The sequence below is a fragment of the Podarcis tiliguerta genome (genome assembly GCF_965153285.1).
Source record: "Podarcis tiliguerta genome assembly, chromosome: 16".
Taxonomy (NCBI): Eukaryota; Metazoa; Chordata; class Lepidosauria; order Squamata; family Lacertidae; genus Podarcis; species Podarcis tiliguerta.
Genome location: NC_139549.1, coordinates 1,722,735 through 1,749,451, shown reverse-complemented (window position 1 = coordinate 1,749,451; position 26,717 = coordinate 1,722,735). Strand labels below are relative to the sequence as shown.

Genomic DNA, 26,717 nt, shown 5'->3' with positions numbered 1-26,717 from the left:
GCCAAACAGTGAAAGCAATAACTTACCATAAACGGTGAGGCTGAAACGTTGTTCTTGAAACTGTGTCTTAGTAAACCAGATGCGAGCATTGTAGAACCCACTGTCATCCAACTCCAGGTCTTTGATCCTCAGTGTTGTCTTGTCCACCATGTCTAGCCGTTGTCCAAACCGGTCAGTGGGACTTGGGTGCTCCAGTTTCCCATGACTGAATAGCCCCCACCAATAGCCCAGGTCACGCCTTTGTGGGCGGAAGTCCCATTCAATATTCTGCACTGTTATTCCTTGAGATATGTTGGCAGGAAACAAGACTGATCCTCCCAGGATTCCCTTCACCTGATGGGTTGGATTTCCCACTGCATGGCTTAAAGTTTCTAGTGAGGGGAGGGTGGGGGGGAGGAGATACAAAGAAGAAGAAGAAGTTGAAAATTAGAATGGTGTACGAAAGATGAAGAAGTCAAATCGGTAATGATACAATGGGCCAAAATTTGAGATATAATATTCAATTTGAAGATTGGGAAAAATTATGGAAGGAAAATTTAAAATTTACTGCATGCATGGGGTTGAAGGAAAATGTGATGCAAATGTTTTATAGATGGTACATTACACCGGTAAAACTTGCAAAAATGTATAAAGCATGTAATAAGTGTTGGAAATGTAAAGAAAAAGAGGGAACATTTTCTCATATGTGGTGGGACTGTAAGAAAGTGAAGAGTTTCTGGGAAGCAATATACAATGAATTGAAAAAGATGTTAAAATATACTTTTGTTAAGAAACCAGAAGTCTTTCTTTTAGGGATCACAGGAAAAGAAATAAGAAGAAAAGACTGTAAATTATTTCAGTATGCAGTTATGGCAGCAAGAACTTTATTGGCCCAGAAATGGAAACAAGAGGAAATACCGACGATTCAAGAATGGAGAATGAAATTGACGGACTATGCGGAACTGGACAAATTGACTGGGAAAATAAGATATGTTCGAAACCAAAAGTTCATCGAAGATTGGGGAAAGTTTGTAGATTATCTGAAAAATGTATGTGATGTGCAAACAACACTAGTGGGGTTTCAAGAAGCACTGTAAGAGTTTAAGATGTATTGTTAAAAAGAAATAGAAAAGGGAGGGAAGTTAAATGGCAATACAATGAAGGGAATGCGTATTGAAGAGTAATTACGGATGATTACCAGAGAAACTGAAGGAAGTCCAAAAAGAGTGATTTGTTAAAATTTGGATAAAATTGTACAATTGTGCTGGAAAATTAATAAAAAATTATATAAAAAAAAGAAGTTGAAAATTAGAACCATTAACGTTTTTAACTCCTTATCCATCCTCCTTCATAAGGTTCCCAGATCAGGTTACAATAATTTAAAATGCAGCATTAAAACGTAATAGGAAGGGTCCTAAAAATGATATTGCAGATGTCCATGGTAGGGTAAAGGAATGAATCTTCGGCATATAATTGAAATTCTGCAATAAAGGTGCCAGGTCACCTCTTTGGGGAGGGACATCATTCCACAGTTTAGCAGCCTGCCACAAAGAAGGTTTTCTCCTGGGCTGACATTGCCCCTAAATGTTTGATGGAGGTGAAACTACCAAGAGTGCCCCTTCTGCTGGTTTTAACAGCTGAGATGGTCTATGGGGAAGGAAGTAGTCTCCCAGGCATTTGGGACCTAAATGAAAGGAAGTTTACAATTTCCAAGATTAAACTTAACTGCTGCTGAATTGTACATCGACCCACTTGAACTGCTCAACTCTCTAGTTAAACCAGGCACCCCCCCAACCTTCAGCCCCCCCCAGATGTTTGGGCCTACAATTCCCATCATCCCTAACCACTGGTCCTGTTAGCTAGGGATCATGGGAGTTGTAGGCCAAAACATCTGGAGGGCCACAGGTTGGGGATTCCTGAGTTAAACATTTATTACATTCTCCTAGCTGTCCTAACAACATGGTCCTTTCCTGTAGGAGAAGGAGATTGTTACAAGTACAAAGGTAATTCCAGGCAAGGAGCAGTGGAAGAGAAAGAGTTGTGAGCTCAGGGTGCTTCTATGTGTTTTAACAATGCACACCTGCTGTACCCCTGCTTGTGTGCCTGTTAAAGGTTTCTGTTCTGTTAAGATAAGGTGTTGGACTACTGCAATGCGCTCTACGTGGGACTACCTTTGAAGGTGACTCAGAAACTGCAATTAATCCGTAATGCGGCAGCTAGACTGGTGATTGGGAGTAGCCTCCGAGATCATAGAACACCAGTCCTGAAAGATCTTCATTGGCTCCCAGTATGTTTCCGAGCACAATTCAAAGTGTTGGTGCCGACCTTGAAAGCCCTAAATGGCCTTGGTCCTGTATACCTGAAGGAGCGTCTCCACCCCCATCACTCTGCCAGGACAATGAGGTCCAGCACAGAGGCCCTGTGCCTGGTTCCCTCCTTGTGAGAAGTGAGGTTACAGGGAACCAGGCACAGGGCCTTCTCGGTGGTGGTGCCTGCCCTGTGGAATGCCCTCCCAGCAGATGTCAAGGCAATAAACAAATATTTTGCTTTTAAAAGACAACTGAAGGCGGCCCTGTTTAGGGAAGTTTTTAATGTCTAATGCTGTATTGTTTTTAATATTCAGTTGGAAGCCGCCCAGAGTGGCTGGGGAAACCCAGCCAGTTGGGCGGGGTATAAATAACATTTATTATTAATATCATCATCATCATCATCATCATCATTTGATTCTCACCAACATTTTGCAATCACCAACTTTTCGGAGTCCTGCAAAACCCTTACAAAGAAGAGAAACAGTTGCAAATGTGCAGCAACACTTCGCAGCAGTGGAGACTGTTCCCTTCAGCCTGTCTTTAGCTATCTTCTTTTTTTACTTTAAACTAGGGACCCGGGTGACGCTGTGGGTAAAAGCCTCAGCACCTAGGACTTGCCGATCGAAAGGTCGGCGGTTCAAATCCCCATGGCGGGGTGCGCTCCCGTCGCTCGGTCCCAGAGCCTGCCAACCTAGCAGTTCGAAAGCACCCTTAAGTGCAAGTAGATAAATAGGTACCGCTCCGGCGGGAAGGTAAACTGCGTTTCCATGCGCTCCTCTGGTTCGCCAGAGCAGCTTCGTCACGCTGGCCATATGACCCGGAAGTGTCTGCAGACAGCGCTGGCTCTCGGCCTATAGAGTGAGATGAGCGCACAACCCTAGAGTCTGTCAAGACTGGCCTGTACGGGCAGGGGTACCTTTACCTTTACCTAGCCCTGGCACTGCCTCCTCCTTAGTATCTGTGCTATTCTTGTAGCTCTCAGTAGGGCAGGCAGGACAGAACTAATATCAGTTTGCTCTACCTCTCATTTGCTCTGGTGCCACCTACAGTTGGGCTCTCTAATTTCTGCCTTTGTCATATGTGCAGATTCTCCTACAAACTGAGCTCAATAACAAAGATCACTGTGGCATTGCCCCACCCTCAAAGCAATGAAAAATGCAAGCCAAAGCAATGAAAAATGCAAGTAGCTTTTGCAGACTGAGGAGGCTGTTACAAATTTAACAACAACAAAAAGCATTCTAATTACCCAGATATTTATTTGCTTGAAAGAGGTTCAAAGAAGCAAAACTCACATGTCAATAAACCCCAAAGGAACGTTCGTATGCCTCCCAAATCCAGAGGTATGGTACTAACTCCAGAGGGGAAATCAGGAACATAAGAAGATCAGTGTGCGACTTACCCGGTACAGCAACATTCTGAACAGGAAACGACTGCACAAAAGGCTCAAGTTTGCTTCTCTGCGGAAATGTGTTTCTGGGTGTGGAATGTGGGGGAGGAGCTGAGTTGCTGTTTACAAAAACTGGCTACATTAAAAAAAAAAAAAAAAGTATTCTGCCAGATCTGGGAAGAGTCAAAGCAATGAAAAATGCAAGCAGCTTTGGAGACTGAGGAGGCTGTTACAAATTTAACAACAACAAAAAGCATTCTACTTGCCCATATTTTTATTTGCTTGAAAGAGGTTCAAAGAAGCAAAACTCACATGTCACTAAACCCCAAAGGAATGTTCATATGCCCTCAAACCCCGAAATTAACTCCAGAGGGGAAATCAGAACCTAAGAAGATCCTGTCAGTGGCTCATCTAGCCTGGCATCCTGTTCTTCTCAAAATGGCCAGCCAGATGCCTGTGGGAAACTGGCAAGCAGGACCTGAGCACCAGAATGCTTTCTCCTTCTGTGGTTTCCAGCAGCTGGTATTCAGAATCTTTGCTGCCCCCAATGGAGAAGACAGAGGAGAGCCATCCTGCCTAGTATTCATCAATAGCCTTCTCCTCCACAAATGTATTTCATCCTCTTTTCAAGCCATCCAGGTGGTGGTCATCACTGCGTCTTGTGGGAAGATTCGTCTCCTGTGGGTGGTGGGATCGTGGTACTTAAGAATATAGTTGGGAGTGCGATCAACCAAGGGGTGAACGAAGGTTGTGGGTGTTGCTCATTGCCTAGATAGCCTGGCAGACGGTGCTGGGAAGGAGTCAGTGGCCACAGTGAATGTTGGCACCAGTGCCATGGGGAAATGTAGCCTAGGGGTCCTGAAAGCCAAATTTAGGATGCTGGGAAGGATGCTGAAAGTCCGGACCTCTAAGGTAGCCTTCTCTGAAATACTACCAGTTCCATATGCATGGCTAGACAGACAAGCGCAGCTTTGTGGTCTCAATGTGTGGATGACATGATAACCTCTTCTTCACAGGTACGTGGGCGCTGCTACGTTATGGTTGCTGTTAAAGGGTCAGAAATGAATTTTCCTGCATTGGCAGGTTTTGCCATCCCCGTAGCAAAACGTCACAACTTTGGTGGTTTCAGGCCTTGGGTAGAAACCTTTAGTCTATCTTCCCTAAATTGTGGAGGGGGCCATGAAGGGGTGACCCACGTCCCCCTTGTGGTGGTGACCCCAGGGTTCTCCATTAAAGGGGTTGTTTTCAGAGGAGTCATTGGCCATATGCCAATAGGTTGTCATTGCTCTCCAGAGCCAGCTCAATCCCCACACATTCTGGATAACCCTGATGTTCCCCAGATCTCCGGCTGGGGACTGGGAGGGATAAATGCCCAATGCCTAAGCCAAGGTCTCCCTAAATCTGAAGTTTTAATAAAGTTGTGGCCAAAATTTTAATCCCATAACACGTTTTCTTGAGTCATTATTCCACTTGGGTGTTGCCCAGAGTTGGGGGGTCTCCGCCTGTCTGCACAAATACAAAGCTACACAAGAGATAACTGACAAAACCGTTTCTGGCCCTGTTCTTGCTACACTCCAAGCAGCCTGGCTTAAATACAGCTCAGAGGGGAAGATGGCATACAGCTGGATCCCATATCCTTCTCCAGAGGAGTCTGGCAACTGCAAGAGGCAAATGTCAGGGAGAACAATCATGGTCAGTCTCTTCCCCAACCTCCTGAAGAAACCAGCTGCTGGCGCAGGTCTTATTGCTCTTCAGAACAAAGTGTGGGGAAGTACAACAACATTCTGAAGAGGAAATGTTTGCAGAAAAAGACATGTTTGCTTCTCTACGGAAGTGTAGTGCTGTGTGTGGTTTGTAGGGGAGGAGGAGAATTGCTCTCTTTGCAAAGACTGGCTAATAACAAATGTTTTGTGACAGATATGGGCACACTAAAAGCAATGAAAAGAGCTGGCAGCTTTTGCAGATTGAGGAGGCTGTTACAAGTTTAACAACAGCAAGAGCATTCTACTTGCCCAGATTTTTATTTGCTTGAAAGAGGTTCAAAGAAGCAAAACTCAGAGGTCACTGAACCCCAAGGAAATGTTCATATGCCTCAGACCCCAAAATTAACTCAAGAGGCAGATCAGGAAAATCAGAACCTAAGAAGATCCTGTCAGTGGCTCATCTAGCCTGGCATCCTGTTCTTCTCACAGTGGCCAGCCGGATGCCTGTGGGAAACTGGCAAGCAGGACCTGAGCAACAGAATGCTCGCTCCTTCTGTAGTTTCCAGCAGCTGGTATTCAGAAGCATTGCTGCCTCCAATGGAGGAGGCAGAGGAGAGCCATCCTGCCTAGAATCCATCAACAGTCTCCTCCTCCTCCACAAATGTATCTCACCCTCTTTTCAAGCCATCCAGGATGGTGGTCTTCACTGCCTCTTGTGGGAAGATGCCTCTCCTGTGGGTGGTGGGATCGTGGTAGTTAAGAATATAGTTGGGTGTCCGATGAACCATGGGGTGAACGAAGGTTGTGGATGTTGCTCGTTTCCTAGATAGCCTGGCAGACAGTGCTGGGGTGGAGTCAGTGGCCCCAGTGCATGTTGGCACTGGGGAAATGTAGTCTAGGGATCCTGGAAGCCAAATTTAGGATGCTGGGAAGGATGCTGAACGTCAGGACCTCTAAGGTAGCTTTTTCTGAAATACTACTAGCTCCATATGCATGGCCAGACAAATTACTACTACTACTACTGCTGCTGCTGCTGCTGCTGCTGCTGCTGCTGCTGCTGCTAGTGGTGCCTCTGGTTACGTACTTAATTCATTCCAGAGGTCCGTACTTAACCTGAAACTCTTCTTAACCTGAAACACCACTTTAGCTAATGGGGCCTCCTGCTGCTGCCGTGCCACCGGAGCACGATTTCTGCTCTCATCCTGAAGCAAATTTCTTAACCCTAGGTACTATTTCTGGGTTAGTGGAGTCTGTAACCTGTAACCCGAGGTACCACTGTATTATTATTTATACCTCGCCCATCTGGCTGGGTTTCCCCAGCCACTCTGGGTGCCTTCCAACAAAAGATTAAAAGTACATTAAAACATAAGTCATTAAAAACTTCACTAAACAGGGCTGCCTTCAGATGTCTTCTGAACATCAGATAGTTGTTTATTTCTTTGGCATCTGATGGGAGGGAATTCCACATGGTGGGCACCACCACCGAGAAGGCCCTCTGCCTGGTTCCCTGTAACTTTGCTTCTCATAATGAGGGAACAGCCAGAAGGCCCTCGGATCTGGATGTCGGGGTCTGGGCATAACAATGGGCATGAACACGTTCTTTCAGGTATACTGGGCTGAGGCCATTGAGGGTTTGAAAGGTCAGCACCAGCACTTTCAATTGTGCTCAGAAACATACTGGGAGCCAATGTAGGTCTTTCAAGACCAGTGTTATGTGGTCTTGGCGGCCGCTCCCAGTCCCCAGTCTAGCTGCTGCATTCTGGGTCAGTTGTAGTTTTCGGGTCACCTTGGAATACTGCCATGCACCCTGTAGAGTGCATGGCAGTAGTCCAAGCAGGAGATAACTAGAGCATGCACCACTCTGGCGAGACAGTCTGCGGGCAGGGAGGGTACCAGATGGAGCTGGTAGACAGCTGCCCTGGACACAGAATTGACCTGCGCCTCCATGGAGAGCTATGAGTCCAAAATGACTCCCAGGCTGCACACCTGGTTCTTCAGGGGCACAGTTACCCCATTCAGGACCAGGGAGTCCCCCACAGCCACCCGCCCCCTGTCCCTGCAATCATTAGAATAGTATTAAATAATAATAACATATAAAAGTTAAACAGAAATCCACTCAACAGTTACAATAAATAATGTCTAAACTATAATCAATAAAACAACGGCAAGCCACAATACATAAAATTATACAATAATAATACAATACAAATTGAGAAGCAGAGACTAGAGTGTGGAGCAAGGCAGGTGGAAGGAGGCCTTGCCTGATGGAGTCTCTCCCCTCACAGAATGTGAGCTCTCAGCACGTGCCAAAACACATTGACCCTGAGATTGGGGTGGGGGGACTTGCAGGGAAGAGACCTATTCTCCAGATGAGCTCAGCATTGTCAGTTACTTTCCCCTTCATGACCAAGTACACCTATATTTTCACCCTATGCATTCAGCTTTTCTTTGCAAGGACTTACCCAGGGAAGAGAAGATCAATGGACCAAAGGAGAGAAGGATCACAAAATTCATGAACATTTCTGGTCAGGAATAGAGGGAGCCTCAGATGTGGCTTCTGCTGGTGGAGAGTTGATTTGCCCACAGTTGTACGGCAACAGGCTTCTGCTTTTATTCCCAGGCATAAGAAATGCTGCAGCGCACAGCCCCAGAGCTTGGTTTAAGAGGGAAAGGTTGCAAAACAATTGACATAGTGAAACCGTCTTCGAGGCTGAGAAAGCTGTCAGCTGAAGACAGGAAATGCGCACCAGGTGCCCACACAGAAATTCAAAACTTCTGTAAGTCAGTTGAAGGTCCTATCTTTCGCACTATGACAACATGAGGCATTAACTTTTTTGTATCTATGTTCAGTTTACTATCTATGTTGCTTTTAGCACTTAGTTTGAATCATAAAATCATAAAATGGTAGAATTGGAAGGGTTCCCAGTGGTCATCTAGTCCAACCCCCTGCAATGCAGGAATATTAGCTAAACCATCCATGACAGATGAAATCCACACGTGTCTGAATCTTGCTTTGCTGTTCATCAATCTATTGATATATACAAACATGAATATATTAGGAAAATGTGTGCACATCAGTGCATGAATGTTTTGTATGCATTAATCATAAGGTGTTCAAAGCAATACAAATATTAGTGAAAATAAAACAAAATGTGTTAAATTAAGTAAAATTGCTTTGCTGAAATGGAGGGGAGATGGGACCCTGTGGACACCAGGCAAGGTCTCTGTGGGCAAATGTGCCTCCAGGGTCTCTAGCCCAGCTTATTTTGAGGGTTTCAGGGGAGAGCAAGCCACTCTGGGGTGGATATGGGTGGTGCTGAAGCTGGGATCCTGCCCCACTTGTTGAACTTGTGACTCTCTCTCTCTCTCCTTCTGAAACATGACACCTGGAGATCTTCTGCCCCTTAAGACTAAACATAACTTCAAGCTTCTCAAAAACTTTCCACCTCATCCCCTGGTATGATGGGGGGTGAGGAGGAGAAATAACAAAACAAAGATGGAACCAAAAAGTAAGAAGAACTGGCTCATGTACAACTGCCATAATGTTTGCTTTGCACTTCCAAGGGATCGATCTTTCAGTATTGGCAGCACTACTCTTTGAAACTCCCTGCTTATTGACACCAGACAAGCACCGTCACTCTGCTGCTGTTAAAATATTTGCCTCCCTTCCTTTTAGTCTCCCTGTTAGGGAAAACATGTCTCCTTCCCAAAAGAAAGTCTCTTTTGTGGATGTTTTGCCAGGGAGAAGAGGGAAAACAACCTTATGCTCCAGTCAAATATATTGTTGCAAATGTCGGGTGCCTGCCCATCTATTTGCCCAGTGGTGGCAAGAGCCCATGGGATCCCAGGCACCCAAAGAGGATCTGTGTTCCTTTGGAGGAGGGAAGGCAAGACAGAGACTGTTGTAGCTTTAAGAACTGTGGTTTATTCACCTATTTACACCTTGAGTCTGCATGGAGGGATTCCAGATCTTATGGCTTGGTCATTTCAAGGGACAGCAGTGCCTGCAGACAACATGCCCAAGATAGATCTCAGCTCTTCCTCCTCCTCCTTCCTCCCATTAACCCTTCCCCCTCCCCCAGCAGTTACCCTGAAAACCTTCCAAATCCCCAGTCTCTGTTCACACCTGGGGCAAGGGCAAAGGAATTCTCTTTCATTGTTAGGTAAAGGTATCCATGACCGTTAGGTCCAGTTGCGGATGACTCTGGGGTTGCGGTGCTCATCTCGCTTTATTGGCCGAGGGAGCCGGTGTACAGCTTCCGGGTCATGTGGCCAGCATGACTAAGCCGCTTCTGGTGAACCAGAGCAGCGCATGGAAACGCTGTTTACCTTCCCGCCAGAGCGGTAGCTATTTATCTACTTGCACTTTGACATGCTTTCAAACTACTAGGTTGTTTACTGTTAGCATCCCTCAATTGTTTTCTATTTTCAGGTAGGTAGCCGTGTTGTTCTGACACAGTGAAAATAATAATAATAATAATAATAATAATAATAATAGTCCAGTAGCACCTTAGAGGCCAACTATAAGCTTTCATCTGCATGCACACTTCTTCAGAAACACACACACACATAAGTATAAAAAAGTGTTAACCAGATGTGGCGTTTGCCTCCTAGGTGGGTCATAAGGAAAGGGTTAAATGAGTGTGATGTGATTGGCCAGAGAGAAACTGATAGGAGGAGTTAGAGTGAGAGTCGGTGTGTGTGGAAGTCAGTTGAGAGTTGGGAGTTGAAGAAGAAAGAGGGAGATTAAGTCTGTGGGTTGGTCGAGTTGTGTGGTGAGAGAGTGAGAGGAATTGTTAGGTGGAGTGAGATAGATAGTTGGAATAATCAGTTTGAAGTTGTTAGGAACGCACAGGACAGTTAAGGAACTAAGATTAAGAAATTGCCAAGAAAGATTAACTGAAACCATAAGCTTGTTCATGCCTATAAATAAACTTGATTATTTGTTAAAGGTCACAACTGTCTGGACTCCGTGTGTACCCGTGAGGAGAAACGGGCTGGTGGCAGTGAAGAAAGCAATCACAGTAGTGGCACAGGGTCAAATTACCGTCAAACGTCTGGGGACCCTGTGTGATTGCCACACCAGAGTTCAAGCAAAATAGGAAGAGAGAGGCAAGGCAAGGAGCCTGGGTTCCAGGAGCCAGAGACCTGTGCTGTTTCCATCAGCAGGTAGGCTTAAGAGGAGTGCCTTATATACTCTGGTTGTTGGCAGTGATGAAGGCATTCCTGAGACTCCTTGTTCTCAAGGAGACCCCCATCCATAGTCACTGGATGAGTCTTGGTATGTTGCTCTCTGTCCTGGTCACAGGACTTTGGGGGCCAGGGTTTAAGGCTGCTGGGTAGGCTGTAGCTCCGGCTCAACTGGAAGCATTGAGAGATCTTCAATGGGTCTTTCAACAGATGGACCCTCAATGAATTCATTGGCAGTGGCTCCCGGCAAGGCTGAAGAGGAGTGCCTTAGACACTCTTGTAGGTGCTGGTCATGAAGGCATTCCTGAGATACCTTGCTCTCAAGGAGACCCCATCCATAGTCACTGGATAAGTGTTGGTGTGTTACCCTTTGGCCTGGTCATGGGGCTCTTGGGATGAGTATTTAAAGGTGCTGGGTAGACTGTAGCTCCGGCTCAATTGGCAGCTTTGGGAGATCTTCAGTGGGTCCTTCTCCTGAGGAACCTTCAATGAATTCCTTGGCAGTGGCTGCAGGAGATGTGGCTGATCTCCCATGTTGATCTGTGGGATGCAGTGTTCAATCTGCATTGGAGAAAAAATATGACAGGTGGGACTCTGGGGATTCAACTCCTAAAATAATTTCTGGGCATCTGGGCTCACCTGAACCCTGGAGAAAATTAAAGTCCTGTCCATGTCCAGCGTTCTCTAAGAAAGGATACCCATTTGCATCTTCCCTGCACCTCAGTCCCAGCCTTTAGGGCTAGCTTTCTAGTTCCACTGGAGAACATGCCATAACTAAGTCCCTAAGAGAACGGGTGGAATTGGCCATTTGGAATTGACAAAAATATGTCATTTCCATTCTCCAGCACTCAGTTATTATCATTGATAAAAGGATAAAATTAGTATTTTGGGGAGAGTCCAGAAGAGCTGGTGAGGGGAGAGAGCAATCCTGTTGGGTTCACTGGGGGAAGGATTTGGGAAGTGGAGCCCTGCAGCCAGAGGGCTGGATTCTCCATTCACTAGCTGGAGAGGGGAGGGTTCAATTCTATTCACTTTAAATGGGCATGCATGTTCCCCGGATGGGAACAGACTCTTGGCAGAAGCTGCCTGCCTCCCCTTGTGCCATAATTCATTTGTTAGGTCTTTTGATCAGGAGGTTTGGGTCACTGGCCTGCTTTTGTTTTCTTTAATCCAAATAATTTTTATTGGTTTAATGTGAATACAAGGACGATATGTAACTACAGTAACTTGTCCAGTGGTATATTCTTATTAAGTTTCATGTGCAGCACACAGTACCCAAACCATACATTTATTTATGCATTGTCAATTCAAGTATCCTCTCCTCAGAGATTCTTATGCTGTGCGTGGAATAAAAATATACTCTGTCTCATTTTATAAAGGAATAGAATGGCAGCAAAGTCTCGCCAAAAGTGTCTATTTTGAAGTGCCTTTAATTACCCTTCTATGGTGAGTAAGATGTTCAGATAGAGCCACATTCCAAATGTTATTTACCCAGATTTCAGTGGGGATTTCTATAGATTGTTTCCAGTATTGGCCGATTGCTAATTGGGCTGCTGATGATTGTAAAAATACAAATTCTGTATTTAAGGTTATAGTTTAAATTTGAGTCTAATGATAACAAGGCAACAGCTGATGGGTAGAAGGGATTGCTGCATAATTTTGGAAATAGTGTGAAACACCTTTTCCCAGTAGGAGTATTACAACCTGGAGCTCCACCATAAAAGGAACAATGAGCCTTTCCAGAATAAGGGAGAGATGCTACAGTATATTTTGGCTCGATGTGATGGAGTCCAGTGCCAGCGAAAGGTAATTTTAAGAGAAGTCTCCTGCAGACAAGCAGAGATTATTCGTAGGGACGGGTTGTGCCAAATTGATGGCCATTTATTATCGGGCCACTGGCCTGATTGAAATCTGTTTCTTGTTGCGTTTGCTGTTGTTTCTTTAAAAATAACAGATTGCATCCCAAATGTATCAGATGCTTTCATTGTTATTATCAACCAATCACCCCTTCATTCCTTTGCACACTGATCATCTCACCTCATCATCACCATCTTCTGTGTGGCTCCTCTCTGAGTTCAAAGAGCAAATACCTGTGGAGTGCAAAATGAGAAACATTATTGAGTCCATGGCACTGACCAGTCTCTGCCTCTCAGGATAAGCAAAAGAAAGCTAGATGTATATTTGGCAGGAAGCCCCCATCTCAGGAGAGATGGGAAGGAGATCAATAGAGATGGTCCTACCTCTTCTAGGCCTTTTAAATATAATATTCCAGTGCATCCACACCAGCACCAGCACCAGCACCAGAACCAGCACCAGTATCACCAGACGAACTATGAGGGAAGAGATAATCCATATACAACTCCAGAGTCCAAGCTCTCCACCTGCAATGAACAATAAGGGTTTCTCAAAACATACTCTAAAAACAACCGACAGAATGACTGACTCTCATAGAAGTGTAGAGCTGGAAGGGGCAAATAGAGTCATTTAGTCCAACCCCCTGCATTGCAGGAATCTTTGCCCCAAGGTAGGGCTTGAACGCATGACCCCGGGATTCAGAGTCACGTGCTCACATCTGGCCGAGAGCAGTATAATCAATAACATAAGATAAAAAAAGAGTTGCTAATCTGTCCCATTTGTATTGCAATGATTTGGGCTGTTAATGCCCTGTCAGACACATTTGCCTGCCCTGAATCAATTTCTTAAGGCAGTCCGCAAGGAGTGCTGTGTTTGCTCTTATCCTGCTCACAAGCATGTGAAGAGGGGCATTTATTAATATAAACACATCTCCTCAAACCCCTCATGTTAAGAGCCAGTCTGAATATTCACCACCATAAGCACCTCCTCTGGATAATGAAGGAAAGGATATATTGCTCACCTTCATCACTCTGGCAGATGTTGAGCAAGTCAAAGGAGGCTCTTTTTTGATCAACAGGATTGCTGACCAGGCAGGTGAATTTGGAGTCCAAAGAACTGTTCCAGAAGGAGACACGGAGCTCCCGGCCATTGTCAGAAACCTGGTACTGATTCACACTCTTTCCTAAGGCCCTGTGTGGATTCCCTGTTTCCCAGGAGATCTTGAGCTCTTCCCTTCCGGGTGTGTGGCATCGCAAGGTCACATTACATCCACCTGGAGTCTTGGATTCCACTTGGTGGTCTATCTGTGGTGTTGGCACTGGCTCTGTGGAACACAAATGAAAGCAACAGAATTTTTGTGTCCCACATGCCTCCCAGTACCTATGTAAGGAAATGGTGCTGATCCTATTCCATGAGCCAAACAGTGAAAGCAATAACTTACCATAAACAGTGAGGCTGAAACTCTGTTCTTGAAACAGTACCTTAGTAAACCAGATGCGAGCATTGTAGGTCCCACTGTCATTCAACTCCAGGTCTTTGATCCTCAGTGTTGTCTCGTCCACCATGTCTAGCCGTTGTCCAAACCGATCAGTGGGATTTGGGTGCTCCAGTTTCCCATGACTGAATTCCGCCAGCCAAAAGCCCAGGCCACCCCTTTGGGGTAGAAAGTCCCATTCCATTTTCTCCACTGTTATTCCTTGAGATACATTGGCAGGAAACAAGACTGATCCTCCCAGGATTCCCTTCAATTGATGTGTTGGATTCCCCACTGCATGGCTTACAGTTTCTAGTGAGGGGAGGGTGGTAGGGGAGGAGATACAAACAAAGGTGAAAATTAGTATCATTATCGTTTTTATCTCCTTATTCATCCTCCTTCATGAGGTCCCAGAGGTGGTGACCACAATTTAAAATGCAGCATTAAAATGTGAGAGGGAGGGTCCAAAAATTATATTGCAGGTATGAATGATAGGGAAAAGAGGTGAATCCTCAGCATATAATGGAAACTCTACACTAAAGGTGCCAGGTCACCTCTTTGGGGAGGGACATCATTTTACAGTTTAGCAGCCTGTCACAAAGAAGGTCCTCTGCACTGTCTGCCCGCTGAGCCCCATCCTGTCCCTCCCTAAGGCCACCACGCAACCCATGCTGTGTCCCTATGGGTGCTGCGTTCCATGTGCTGTGTCCATAGCAGTGCCCCACGCCCCATGTTGCGCCCCTATGGACGGATCACGCAACCCCTTGGCATGCTACCCTAGGTGCCTGAGAGGCTTCCTCCATTGCCTCACATTGGCTAGATAGCCTGGCAGACAGTGGTGGGGTGGAGTCAGTGGCCCCAGTGCATGTTGGCACCAGTGACATGGGGAAATGTAATCTAGGGGTCCTGGAAACCAAATTTAGGGTGCTGGGTAGGATGCGAAATGTCAGGACCTCTAAGGTAGCTTTCTCTGAAATACTGCTACATGCATATGCATGGCCAGACAGACAAGCAGGGCTGTGTGGTCTCAATTGTGGATGACATGATAGTGTTCAGAGGAGGGGTTTGGGTTTGTTCTGCACTGGGGAACATTCTGGAGCAACCTGGGCCTGTACAAAAGGGATGCGCTCCACTTGATCCAGGATGGAACCAGACTGTTTTATTTTAAAATAAAAAGATGGCAGAGCTGATTTTACTTCTTTCATGAAAATTTAAACGTGGGTGGCTGAGAATGAGGCTGCAGGGGCACCATATAGCAATTCAGAGAGAATTTGGGCAGGAAAAACCAGCAGCACAAATATAAGATGAGGGGCACCTGGCTTGCTAGTAGTACATGTGAAGGAGGTCTTGCAATCTTAGTAGATCAAAGGTTTGGCAGGATTCAACAGTGTGATGCAGCGCACATAGTTTCTACTGAAGCTTCTAATGCTCAAACTGGTACCATACAGAGGCAAGACACGATCTGAATATGCAGCAGGTGCCACTTGTGGCTAGGCAAGTAAAGACGTTGTCCCAGTCAAAGCGGTCCCTCTGGGGGATCCTGCACGAGCAACTCCTCCCTGTCCCCAGCCTCCTCTGGCCAGCGCCCCAAACCCCCTGGGCCCATGACAGCAACCATGATTGTTTGGGCCAGAATGAGAAACAGTGGTGGAAAGGAGGAGAAGGTCTGGTGGGGTGGGGGCTCTTGTCAGTGGAATCATCATCATCATTTCATCATTTTTAAAATTCTATCTTACAATACTCAAGGCGGTTAACAAGCTGAAGAAACAAAAAATGTACATCTACAACAATCTAATGCAATACAAAAATGTGATAATAAAAGTTTAAAATAGGCAACCTGTATCAAAAAGTAACATGCAACTATCATTAGAATAGTATTAAATAAATAAATAAATATAATAGTAATAATAATAAAAATAAAAATAAATTTTATTTATATCCCGCCCTCCCCAGCCGAAGCCGGGCTCAGGGCAGCTAACCACACTAAAATAGTGCAACATTCTAAAAACATTATAAAAATTAATTAAAATCAAAATTGATGGCAACCATAAACTAAAGTTTTGTAAAGATTGCCAAAGGAGGGAGTCAGGCTGCACCCTGACCAAAGGCCTGGTGGAACAGCTCTGTCTTGCAGGCCCTGCGGAAAAAAGTCAAGTCCTGCAGAGCCTTTGTCTCTTGTGACAGAGCGTTCCACCAGGTTGGAGCCGCGGCCGAAAAAGCCCTGGCTCTAGTTGAGGCCAGCCTAACCTCTCTGTGGTCTGGGACCTTCAAGATGTTTTTATTTGAAGACCGTAAGTTCCTCTGTGGGGCATACCAGGAGAGGCGGTCCCGTAGGTACGAGGGTCCTAGGCCGTATAGGGCTTTAAAGGTTAAAACCAGCACCTTAAACCTGATCCTGTACTCCACCGGGAGCCAGTGCAGCTGGTATAGCACCGGGTGAATGTGATCTCGCAGCGAAGACCCCGTAAGGAGTCTCGCTGCGGCATTCTGCACCCGCTGGAGTTTCTGGGTCAGTCTCAAGGGCAGCCCCACGTAGAGCGAGTTACAATAATCCAGTCTGGAGGTGACCGTCATGTGGATCACAGTGGCTAGGTCAGGGCGAGAGAGGTAAGGAGCCAACTGCTTAGCTTGGTGGAGATGAAAAAATGCCGCCTTTGTTATAGCTGAAATCTGTGCCTCCATGGAGAGGGAGGTATCGAAGATTACACCCAAACTCTTAACGGACGGTGCTGGCACTAATTGCACCCCTGCAAGAGATGGGAGTTGCCCCCTCAATCCCATATCGTACCGTCCCAGCCAGAGGACCTCTGTCTTCGAAGGATTTAACTTCAACCGGCTCCCACGTAACCATCCAGCCACAGCTTCCAAGCATCTGGTCAGTGTGTCTGGGGCCGAGTCAGGATGGCCATCCATCAACAGATAGAGTTGGGTGTCATCAGCATACTGATGGCAGCCCAGCCCAAAACTCCGGACAAGCTGGGCGAGGGGATGCATAAAGATGTTAAAAAGCATCGGGGAGAGTATCGCACCCTGAGGCACTCCACACACCAAGGAGTGGCGGGATGACAAATCCCCCCAAGCGCCACCCTCTGTCCCCGACCAGAGAGAAACGAGCGCAGCCATTGAAGGACTGTGCCCTGGATCCCCACGTTGGCAAGGCGGTGGTCCAGGAGTTCATGATCGACCATGTCGAAGGCTGCTGACAGGTCTAGAAGAATCAGCAGCCCCGACCCGCCTCGATCCAGCTTACTGCGGAGATCATCTGTTAGGGCGACCAGAGCCGTCTCGGTCCCATGACCAGCGCGGAAGCTGGACTGGAATGGATCCAGAGCCGATGTTTCATCCAGAAACCTACCAAGCTGTTCAGCAACCGCTCTCTCAATCACCTTACCCAGGAATGGAAGATTCGAAACCGGGCGGTAATTGGATAGATCTAAGGGATCTAATGATGTTTTCTTTAAAAGCGGGTGCACCACTGCCTCCTTCAGTTCCCCTGGGAATGTCCCGGTGCCAAGGGACAAATTGATGATATCACCCAGGGGGGCCCGCACCTCGTCTGGACACGCTCTAATCAGCCACGACGGGCACGGGTCGAGAGGACAGGTGGTGGGCTTTCCAGCTCGGAGGAGTCTGTCCACATCGGCTGGGGATATCCAGTCAAAGTGGTCCAATTCTGGACCCGAGGACAGTCGAGGGGCCTCCAGTTCCTTTATTGTATCCAAATTGGCAGGGAGGTCATGGCACAGCAACAGGACCTTCTCCGCAAAAAAGCTCGCAAATGCCTCACAGCTGTGTGTCAAATTGTTGTTTAAATTTGGCTGTCCTTCGAGGGACGTTAAAGACCGAATTATACTAAATAATTGCACCGGGCGAGAGCTAGCGGATGCAATGGAGGCCGAGAAGTAGGACTTCTTAGTGGCCTTCACTGCCATTTCATAAAAACCCTATAAGATGTTCTTGAAGCTCCATCACGGGCACCCCGCCATACTCGCTCTAGCCGTCTGAGGTCCCGCTTCATTTTCCGGAGCTCCTCGGTAAACCAGGGAGCCCGGTTTCTGCGGGGTCGCAGAGGGCGCTTAGGTGCGATCTCATTGATAGCTGCCAGGAGCTGGGTATTCCAGCCCTCAACAAGCTCAGTCAATGAGTTGCCAGGGGGAGAAAGGTCCCGCAAGGCTTGACGGAATCTATCAGGGTCCATCAGCCTCTGCGGGCGAGCCCAAATCGGCTTGCCACCTAAGCACGTAGGGGTGGAATGTCAATCCTGGCTTTCAGCACGTAGTGATCAGACCATGGCACCTTCATCGAAGGAAACTTGATCACATCTGTACCGACGCCAAAGATCAAATCCAGCGTGTGGCCTGCTTGATGTGTGGGGCCCGAAACAAACTGGGAGAGCCCTAGTGTCGCCATGGAAGACACCAGGTCCAGAGCCTGTGAGGAGGGAGTGGCATCAGCATGGATGTTGAAGTCCCCCAATATCAATAGGTTAGGGAACTCCAAGGCCCAGCCGGCCACAGCCTCCAGCAGGCCTGACAGGGTGGCTGCTGGTGCGCTAGGTGGCCGGTACACCAGCCAGACAGCCAAGCTCACCTCGGAGCCCCACGCTAGGCCAACACATTCAATGCCGGGGATCGATGGCGATGGTAGAGCCCTGAAAGAACAATCTTCCCGGATTAATAATGCCACCCCTCCCCCCCCCAGCCCAAAGTCCGCGACTGGTGGAGGACGGAGATACCCGGGGGCGCCATCTCTCGTAAGTTAACAGTTTCCCCTTCGTGCACCCAGGTCTCCATCACATAAGCCAGGTCGACCCCCTGCGAGATGAAGAAATCTCGCAGGGTGCCGGTTTTGTTGCCTATAGACCTGGCATTGCACAATACCAGTGACGGAGGTGAGTAATCCTTGCTCACCCTACCCTCGTCTCTCGGGATGGGGCGCAGATTGGAAGGGGTACAAGCATATCCATATCTCGATCCCCTTCGCCTATGTCATCTGCCCCCACCGCCATACCTCCCTTGCCCCTCCACAGTAGGAATCCCAAGCCTCATACTCGCCTCCATTTACAAAATATAAAAGCAAACAAACAAACAAAACCAATTACACCAAAACAAAACCAATCCCCACCCCACTCAACAACCATCCCACCCCACCCCAAAATAAAACAAAACAAAACAAAAATACATGGATAAATACCACCGTTTATGGTGGTACAACAAAGTAAAAAGTAAAAACACTTTCAAAACACTTTAAAATATATAAAAACATTTTAAACATTTGCTGCAGCAGCACCAGTGTCCTTAAAGTTGTGGCGGTGGTGAGTGTGGGCCCCGCCCCCTGGCCTGCTGGAGTGGGCTTGCAGGGGGAAAAGTCCTCCCCATAAACTCACGGCGAAGTGGCAGCAGCAGTGTCCCGAGGCCTCCTTGGAGCCTTCTATGCTGAGGTGGAGTATGGGGCCTGCCCCCAGGCCCAAGATGGAGAATGGGCTTGCAGGGGGAAGAGCCCTCCCCACAAACTCACGGCGAAGCGGCAGCAATAAGAACATATAAAAGCTAAACAGAAATCCATTCAACAGTTACCATAAATAACTTCTAAACTATAATCAATAAGACAATGGCAAACCACAGTACATAAAATAATACAATACAAATTGAGAAGCAGAGACTGGAGGGTGGAAAGAGGCCTTGCCTGATGGAGTTTCTCCCCTCACAGAATGTGAGCTCTCAGCAGGTGCCAAAACACATTGACCCTGAGATGGGGGGGGGGGGACTTTCAGGGAGGAGACCTATTCTCCAGATGAGCTCAGCATTGTCAGATCCCTTCCCCTTCATGACCAAGGAAACCTATAGCTTTTCACCCTATACATTCAGCTTTTCATTGCAAGGACTTACCCAGGGAAGAGAAGATCAATAGACCAAAGGAGAGAAGGATCATGAGGCTCCTGCTCACAAAATTCATGAATATTTCTGGCCAGGAATATACGGAGCCTCAGGTGTGGCTTCTGCTGGTGGAGAGTTGATTCGCCCACAGTTGTCCAGCAACAGGCTTCTGCTTTTATTCCCAGGCATAAGAAATGCTACAGGTCACAGCTCCAAAGATTCCTCTAAGAGGGCTAGATTGTAGAGTAACTGAAGATGATGCAGTCTTCCTGAGTGGAATGGTACAAGCTATTAATAGGAACTGGTCATGAGGTGCCCGCACAGAAAATGTGGCTCCAGGGTCTCTAGCTCAGTTTTTTTTTGAGAGGTTCTGGGGCAGAAGAAGCCACTCCAGGGTGGATATGGGTGCTGCTACCCCACTTCTTTCCTCCCTGTTGAACTTGTGATTCTTTCTCTGTCTCTCTCTTTTTGAAACTTGACACCTGGAGAACTTCTCCCCTTGAGACTAAATATAAGTTCAAGCTTCTCAAAAGCTCTCCGCCTCCTCCCTCGTCAGCAAGAAGAACTGGCTCATGTACAAATGCCATAATGTTTGCTTTGCACTTCCAAGGGATCGATCTTTCAGGGTTGGCAGCACTACTCTTTTGAACTCCCTGCTTAGTGACACCAGACAAGAACCGTCACTCTGCTGTTGTTAAAGTATTTGCCTCCTTAACTTTTAGTCTCCCTGCTAGGGAAAATATGTCTCCTTCCCAAAATAAATTATCTCCCACCCTCCAGATAATTTTTATAAATTTTCTAAATTATTAATTAAACCCAATAACTTTAATATAATTTCTTGCAATTTTTTAAAATCAGGTTTCCCACTCCTGTTGCAAACATGCCAATCATTTCCTCCCTTAGCTGCATGATTTCTTATTTAGTGTGCATAAACAAAATCTTTTCTCAAATTCTCAAATTTCTCAAACTCTTACCAGATCCAGTAGGCAAGCAGGACCTGAGCGCCAGAATGCTCTCTCCTTCTGTGGTTTCCAGCATTCAGAAGCATTGCTGCCTTCAGTGGAGGAGGCAGAGGAGAGCCATCCTGCCTAGCATCCATCAACAGTCTCCTCCTCCTCCACAAATGTATCTCATCCTCTTTTCAAGCCATCCAGGATGGTGGTCTTCACTGCCTCTTGTGGGAAGATGCCTCTCCTGTGGGTGGTGGGATTGTGGTAGTTAAGGATATTGATCAGCATATAGATAGTTGGGAGTGCGGTCAACCAAGGGGTGAACGATGGTTGTGGATGTTGCTCATTGCCTAGATAACCTGGCAGACGCTGCTGGGGAGGAGTCAGTGGCACCAGTGACATGGGGAAATGTAGCCTAGGGGTCCTGAAAGCCAAATTTAGGGTGCTGGGAAGGATGCTGAAAGTCCGGACCTCTAAGGTAGCCTTCTCTGAAATACTACCAGTTCCATATGCATGGCTAGACAGACAAGCGCAGCTTTGTGGTCTCAATGTGTGGATGACATGATAGCGTTCAGAGGAGGAGTTTGGTTTTGTTCTGCACTGGGGGACATTCTGGGGCAAGCTGGGCCTGTACAAAAGGGATGGGCTCCACTTGAATCGGGATGGAACCAGAATGCTTTAGTTTAAAATAAAAAAGGTGGCAGAAAATTTAAATGAGAATTTAGGCAGGAACAACCAGCAGCACAAATATAAGATGGAGGCCATCTGGGTTGCCAGTAGTACATGTGGAAGAGATCTAGAGGCCTTAGTGGATCACATGTTTAACAGGGTCAACAGTGTGATGCATCAGCAAAAAATGCAATGCTATTCTAGGCTTCATCAACAGAATTATACTGTCTCGATCAGTGGTGGCCAAACTTGGCCCTCCAGCTGTTTTGGGACTCCAGTTCCCATCATCCCTGACCACTGGTCCTGTTAGCTACAGATGATGGGATCTGTAGTCAAAAAACAGCTGGAGGCCCAAGTCGGGCCACCACTGGTCTAGATCAAGGAAAGTAGTAGTCATGCTCCGTTCTGCCTTGGACAGACCACACTTGGAATACCGTGTCCACACGAAGCCCCGCGACGGGGTGAGCTCCCGTTGCTCGGTCCCTGCTCCTGCCAACCTAGCAGTTCGAAAGCACATCAAAGTGCAAGTAGATAAATAGGTACCGCTCCAGCAGGAAGTGTTGATAAGCCAGGAGTGTGAATAAGCCCTGAGTCACCTTATGGAACCAGCAATCACAGAACAATACCATCATTGCCCCTGGGGTTCGCCTCAGGTGCCAAAATGTCTTGGACCAGCCCTGCCCACCCCTCCATGAGTAATAATTATGGTAGTAGTAATGGTAGTAGTAGTAGTAATAATAAAAATAATAAATAAAAAATTTATAAATGATTTATTTTAGTCACTGTATTTCACATCTTTAATTTTAAAAAAACACTAACCATAATAGTTATTATTATAAGGTGCCTGGGTTTAAGGAACCAGAGACCTGTTATAGGAATTTTAAGGTTTTATATATATATATGTAAAAAATGTTCAAAACTGTACAAGGCAAACTCATACATAAATATATAAACCACATGTCTGGTAACAGTACAGGAAAACAGACCTAAAGCCATTTTGACTCTTTCAGTCGCTTCAAATATTTCTCTGCACTGAGGAAGGAAATGGAAAAGGCTCCCCATTGTCTCTTTCTTCTCAAATCCTGTCTTAAGGGTGTGTCTGTGTATGAATAGGGTGAGACTGTGACCTGGAATTAAGTAGTTATCATCCAAAAATAATAGATAGGCTGTCCAAGTAAACCCATTAGCAGCCAGGTAAACCCATCAACATCAATAAAGATCAGGCTTACTAGCTGCCTTGCTTCTCAATATTCTCTGGTTGGCCTCTGTTATTTTCTCCTACTGATAGAGAACTTACAAAAGGACTCTGTATGGGCTCTTGGGGTCTGCAACCCGCGGCTCCGGAGCCGCATGTGGCTCTTTTACACCTTTGCCGTGGCTCCGGGGCGGATACTAGCGAGGCGAGGAGGCACATTGTGCACCCCAACACTCCCCACTGTGGCGGGCGCTGTACTGGCTGTGATGTCGCATGGGGGTGGTGCGTGCGTTAGTCACACACCGTCCCGACGTCACCTTCCCGCCCGCTGTCAGATTGGAGGGCAGCGGCGTGCATGCTTTAAATGTCACAATGGTTTTGCGGCTCCCAGGATTTTTTTTCCCTTCGGAAACGGGTCCAAGTGGCTCTTTTTGTCTTAAAGGTTGCAGACACCTGCCATAAGGGAAAAGAAGCAGTCCCCCCCCCCCTTATAACAGGCCTGTACTGTTTCCAGCAACAGGAAGGCTCAAGAGGGGTGCCTTATATACTGCTGCTGGTGATGAAGCCATTCCTGAGATTCCTTGCACTTGAGGAGACCCCATGCATGCATAGTCACTGGATAAGTCTTGGTATCTTGCTCTCTGTCCTGGTCACAGGACATTTGGGGCCAGTGTTGAAAGCTGCTGGGTTGGCTGTAGCTCCGGCTCAACTGGCAGCGATGACACATCTTCAATGGGTCTTTCAACAGAGGGACCCTCAGTGAATTCCTCAGCAGTGGCTCCCGGAGATGGTACAGATGTCTCATGTTGTGCCTGATCTCCCATGTTGGTCTGTGGGATGCAGTGTTCAATCTCTGAGGGCTCTGTGTCTGAGACTGGAGAAGAATTGGGAGAAGGAAAGGATTCCCTGGGTGGGGTGGAACTGGTCGTTAATTCCTCTCTGTCTGAGTCAACCTGGAGGGGAAGAGAAATTATGACAGTAGGAACTCTGGAGATGCAACTTCTAAAAGAGTTTCTGTGCATTTTGTCCCACCTGAACCCTGAACCAAATTAAAGTCCTGTACAAGTCCAGAATTCCCCAAGAAAGGATACCAATTTGCCTAAAAGCAAGCATCTTCCCTGCACCTCAGTTCCAGCTTTAGGGCTAGCTTTCTAGTTCCATGGCCTCCTGGAGAACTTGCCATAACTAAGACCATGAGATCAGGTGGAATTGCCCACTTTGAATTGACAAAAGTATGTCGTTTCCATTCTCCAGAACTCAGTTATTATCAAGGATAATTAATCAAGGATAAAAGTAATATTCTGGGAAGAGTTCAGAACAGCTGGTGAGGGGAGAGCGCAATCATGTTGGGTTCACTGGGGGAAGGATTTGGGAAGCAGAGCCCTGCGGTCAGAGGGCTGAGTTCTCTATTCACTAGCTGGCGAGGGGAGGGTTCAATTCTGTTAACTTTAACTGAGCATGCATATTCTCCTAATGGGAACAGGATCTTTGCACAAGCTGCCTGCCTCTGTATTTAAGGTTATTGTTTAAATTTGAATCTAATTAAATTTGAATTTAATTTTGGAAACAGTCTGAAGCACCTTTTCCCAAAAGGAGTAGACCAATGCGCAACTCCACCATGCATGAAAATGAGCCTCTCTCTCCACAGCCTTTCCAGCATAAGGGAGAGGTGCTGGTGATTATTTTGGCTGGATGTGATGGAGTCCAGAGCCAGTGGAAGATAATTTTAAGAGAAGCCCCCTGCAGACAAGCAGAGATGGTTCATTGGGACAGGTTTTGCCTGATTGCCATTTCTTCTGGGGTGACTGGCCTGTTTGAAGTCTGTTTGCTGTTGCTGTTGTTCATTTAAAAACAACAGATTGCAACTTTAATAATCATTCCGTAAGTAATAAATGCCTCCAAACTGTATCAGATGCTTTCGTTGTAATTATCTGCAATCAACTCCATCATTACTTTGCACACCGGTCATCTCACCTCATCATCACCATCTTCTGGGTCAATCATTTTTGAGTTCTGGAGTGCAACAGTACTGTCCCCCTTCTTTCGCATCAGAGAACCAACACCTGTGGAATGCAACATGAGGCACATTATTTAATCCATGGCACTGACCAGTCTCTGCCTCTCAGTATAAGCAAAAGAAAGGAAGAGGTATATTTGGCAAGAAGCCCCCATCTCAGGCAAGATGGGAAGAAGATCAATAGAGATGGTCCTACCTCTTCTATGCCTTTCTAATCTGATCTTCCAGCACATCCAATTCACCATCACCATCACCATTATCACCAGAAGAAGTATGACTGAAGAGATAAGCAATGGACTCCAACTCGAGGGTCCAAACTGTCCACCTGCAATGAGCAATAAAAGTCTCTCAAAATATACTCCAATAACAACCATCAGAGTGATTCTCATAGAATTGCAGTTGGAGGATGGATGGCGGCTAATGGATTGAGGTTGAATCCTGACAAGACAGAAGTACTGTTCTTGGCGGACAGGGGGCAGGCTGGTGTGGGGGACTCCCTGGTCTTGAATGGGATAACTGTGCCCCTGAAGCACCAGCCTGGGAGTCATTCTGGACTCACAGCTGTCCATGGAGGCGCAGGTCAGTTTTGTGTCCAGGGCAGCTCCATCTGGTACACAGGATGAGACCCTACCTGCCCACAGGTTGTCTTGCCAGAGTGGTGCATGCTCTGGTTATCTCCCGCTTGGACTACTGCAATGCGCTCTACGTGGGGCTACCTTTGAAGATGACCCGGAAACTACAACTAATCCAGAATTCGGCAGCTACACTGGTGACTGGGAGCGGCTGCCGAGATCGCATAACACCAGTTCTGAGAGATCTGCATTGCCTCCCAGTACGTTTCCAAGCACAATTCAAAGTGTTGGTGCTGACGTTTAAATCCCTTAACGGCCTCGGTCCTGTATACCTGAAGGAGCGTCTCCACCCCCATCGTTCTACCTGGACAATGAGGTCCAGCGCCGAAGGCCTCCTGGCGGTTCCCTCACGGTGAGAAGTGAAGTTACAGGGAACCAGGCAGAGCGCCTTCTCAGTGGTGGCGCCCGCCCTGTGGAACGCCCTCCCACCAGATGTCAAAGAGAAAAATAACTACCAAACTTTTAGAAGACATCTGAAGACAGCCCTGTTTACGGAAGCTTTTAATGTTTAATAGGGTATTCCAGCTGAACTATTTAAAATTTTAAAAGATGATGTTGTTAACGTGCTACACTCAATATGCCAGCAAGTTTGGAAAACTCAGCAGTGGCCAGAGGATTGGAAAAGATCAGTCTACATCCCAATCCCAAAGAAGGGCAGTGCCAAAGAATGCTCCAACTACCACACAATTGCACTCATTTCACACGCTAGCAAGGTTATGCTTAAAATTCTACAAGGAAGGCTCAAGCAGTATGTGGACCAAGAACTCCCAGAAGTGCAAGCTGGATTTAGAAGAGGCAGAGGAACCAGAGACCAAATTGCAAACATGCGCTGGATTATGGAAAAGCTAGAGAGTTCCAGAAAGACATCTACTTCTGCTTCATTGACTATGCCAAAGCCTTTGACTGTGTCGACCACAGCAAACTATGGCAAGTTCTTAAAGAAATGGGAGTGCCTGATCACCTCATCTGTCTCCTGAGAAATCTCTATGTGGGACAAGAAGCTACAATTAGAACTGGATATGCAACAACTGATTGGTTCAAAATTGGGAAAGGAGTACAACAAGGCTGTATTTTGTCTCCCTGTTTATTTAACTTATATGCAGAATTCATCATGCGAAAGGCTGGGCTAGATGAATCCCTAGCCGGAATTAAGATTGCTGGAAGAAATATCAACAACCTCAGATATGCAGATGACACAACCTTGATGACAGAAAGTGAGGAGGAATTAAAGAACCTTTTATTGAGGGTGAAAGAGGAGAGCGCAAAATATGGTCTGAAGCTCAACATCAAAAAAAACGAAGATCATGGCCACTGGTCCCATCACCTCCTGGCAAATCGAAGGGGAAGAAATGGAGGCAGTGGGAGATTTTACTTTCTTGGGCTCCATGATCACTGCAGATGGTGACAGCAGCCACAAAATTAAGAGACGCCTGCTTCTTGGGAGGAAAGCAATGACAAACCTAGGCAGCATCTTAAAAAGTA

General features: G+C 46.7%; 2 protein-coding genes and 1 long non-coding RNA gene across 4 annotated transcripts in view; 1 reads left to right on the top strand and 2 right to left on the bottom strand.

The window, feature by feature from the left end:
• The window catches only part of LOC310666072 (uncharacterized protein), a 1,539,811-nt gene that overhangs the window by 259,987 nt on the left and 1,253,107 nt on the right, over positions 1 to 26,717 (bottom strand). The gene's annotated exons all lie outside the window — the stretch shown is intronic.
• Positions 1 to 26,717, bottom strand: part of LOC310666006 (uncharacterized protein) — a 127,394-nt gene that overhangs the window by 60,042 nt on the left and 40,635 nt on the right. The window contains exons 5-8 of the mRNA XM_083416417.1: positions 24,800 to 24,928; positions 13,864 to 14,208; positions 13,444 to 13,746; positions 27 to 371 (exon numbers count right to left, since the gene is read on the bottom strand). Coding sequence (XP_083272543.1) covers positions 27 to 371; positions 13,444 to 13,746; positions 13,864 to 14,208; positions 24,800 to 24,928 — 1,122 coding nt within the window. The remainder of the gene's footprint in view (positions 1 to 26; positions 372 to 13,443; positions 13,747 to 13,863; positions 14,209 to 24,799; positions 24,929 to 26,717) is intronic.
• The window catches only part of LOC310666264, a 66,756-nt gene that overhangs the window by 26,720 nt on the left and 13,319 nt on the right, over positions 1 to 26,717 (top strand). The window lies entirely within an intron of this gene.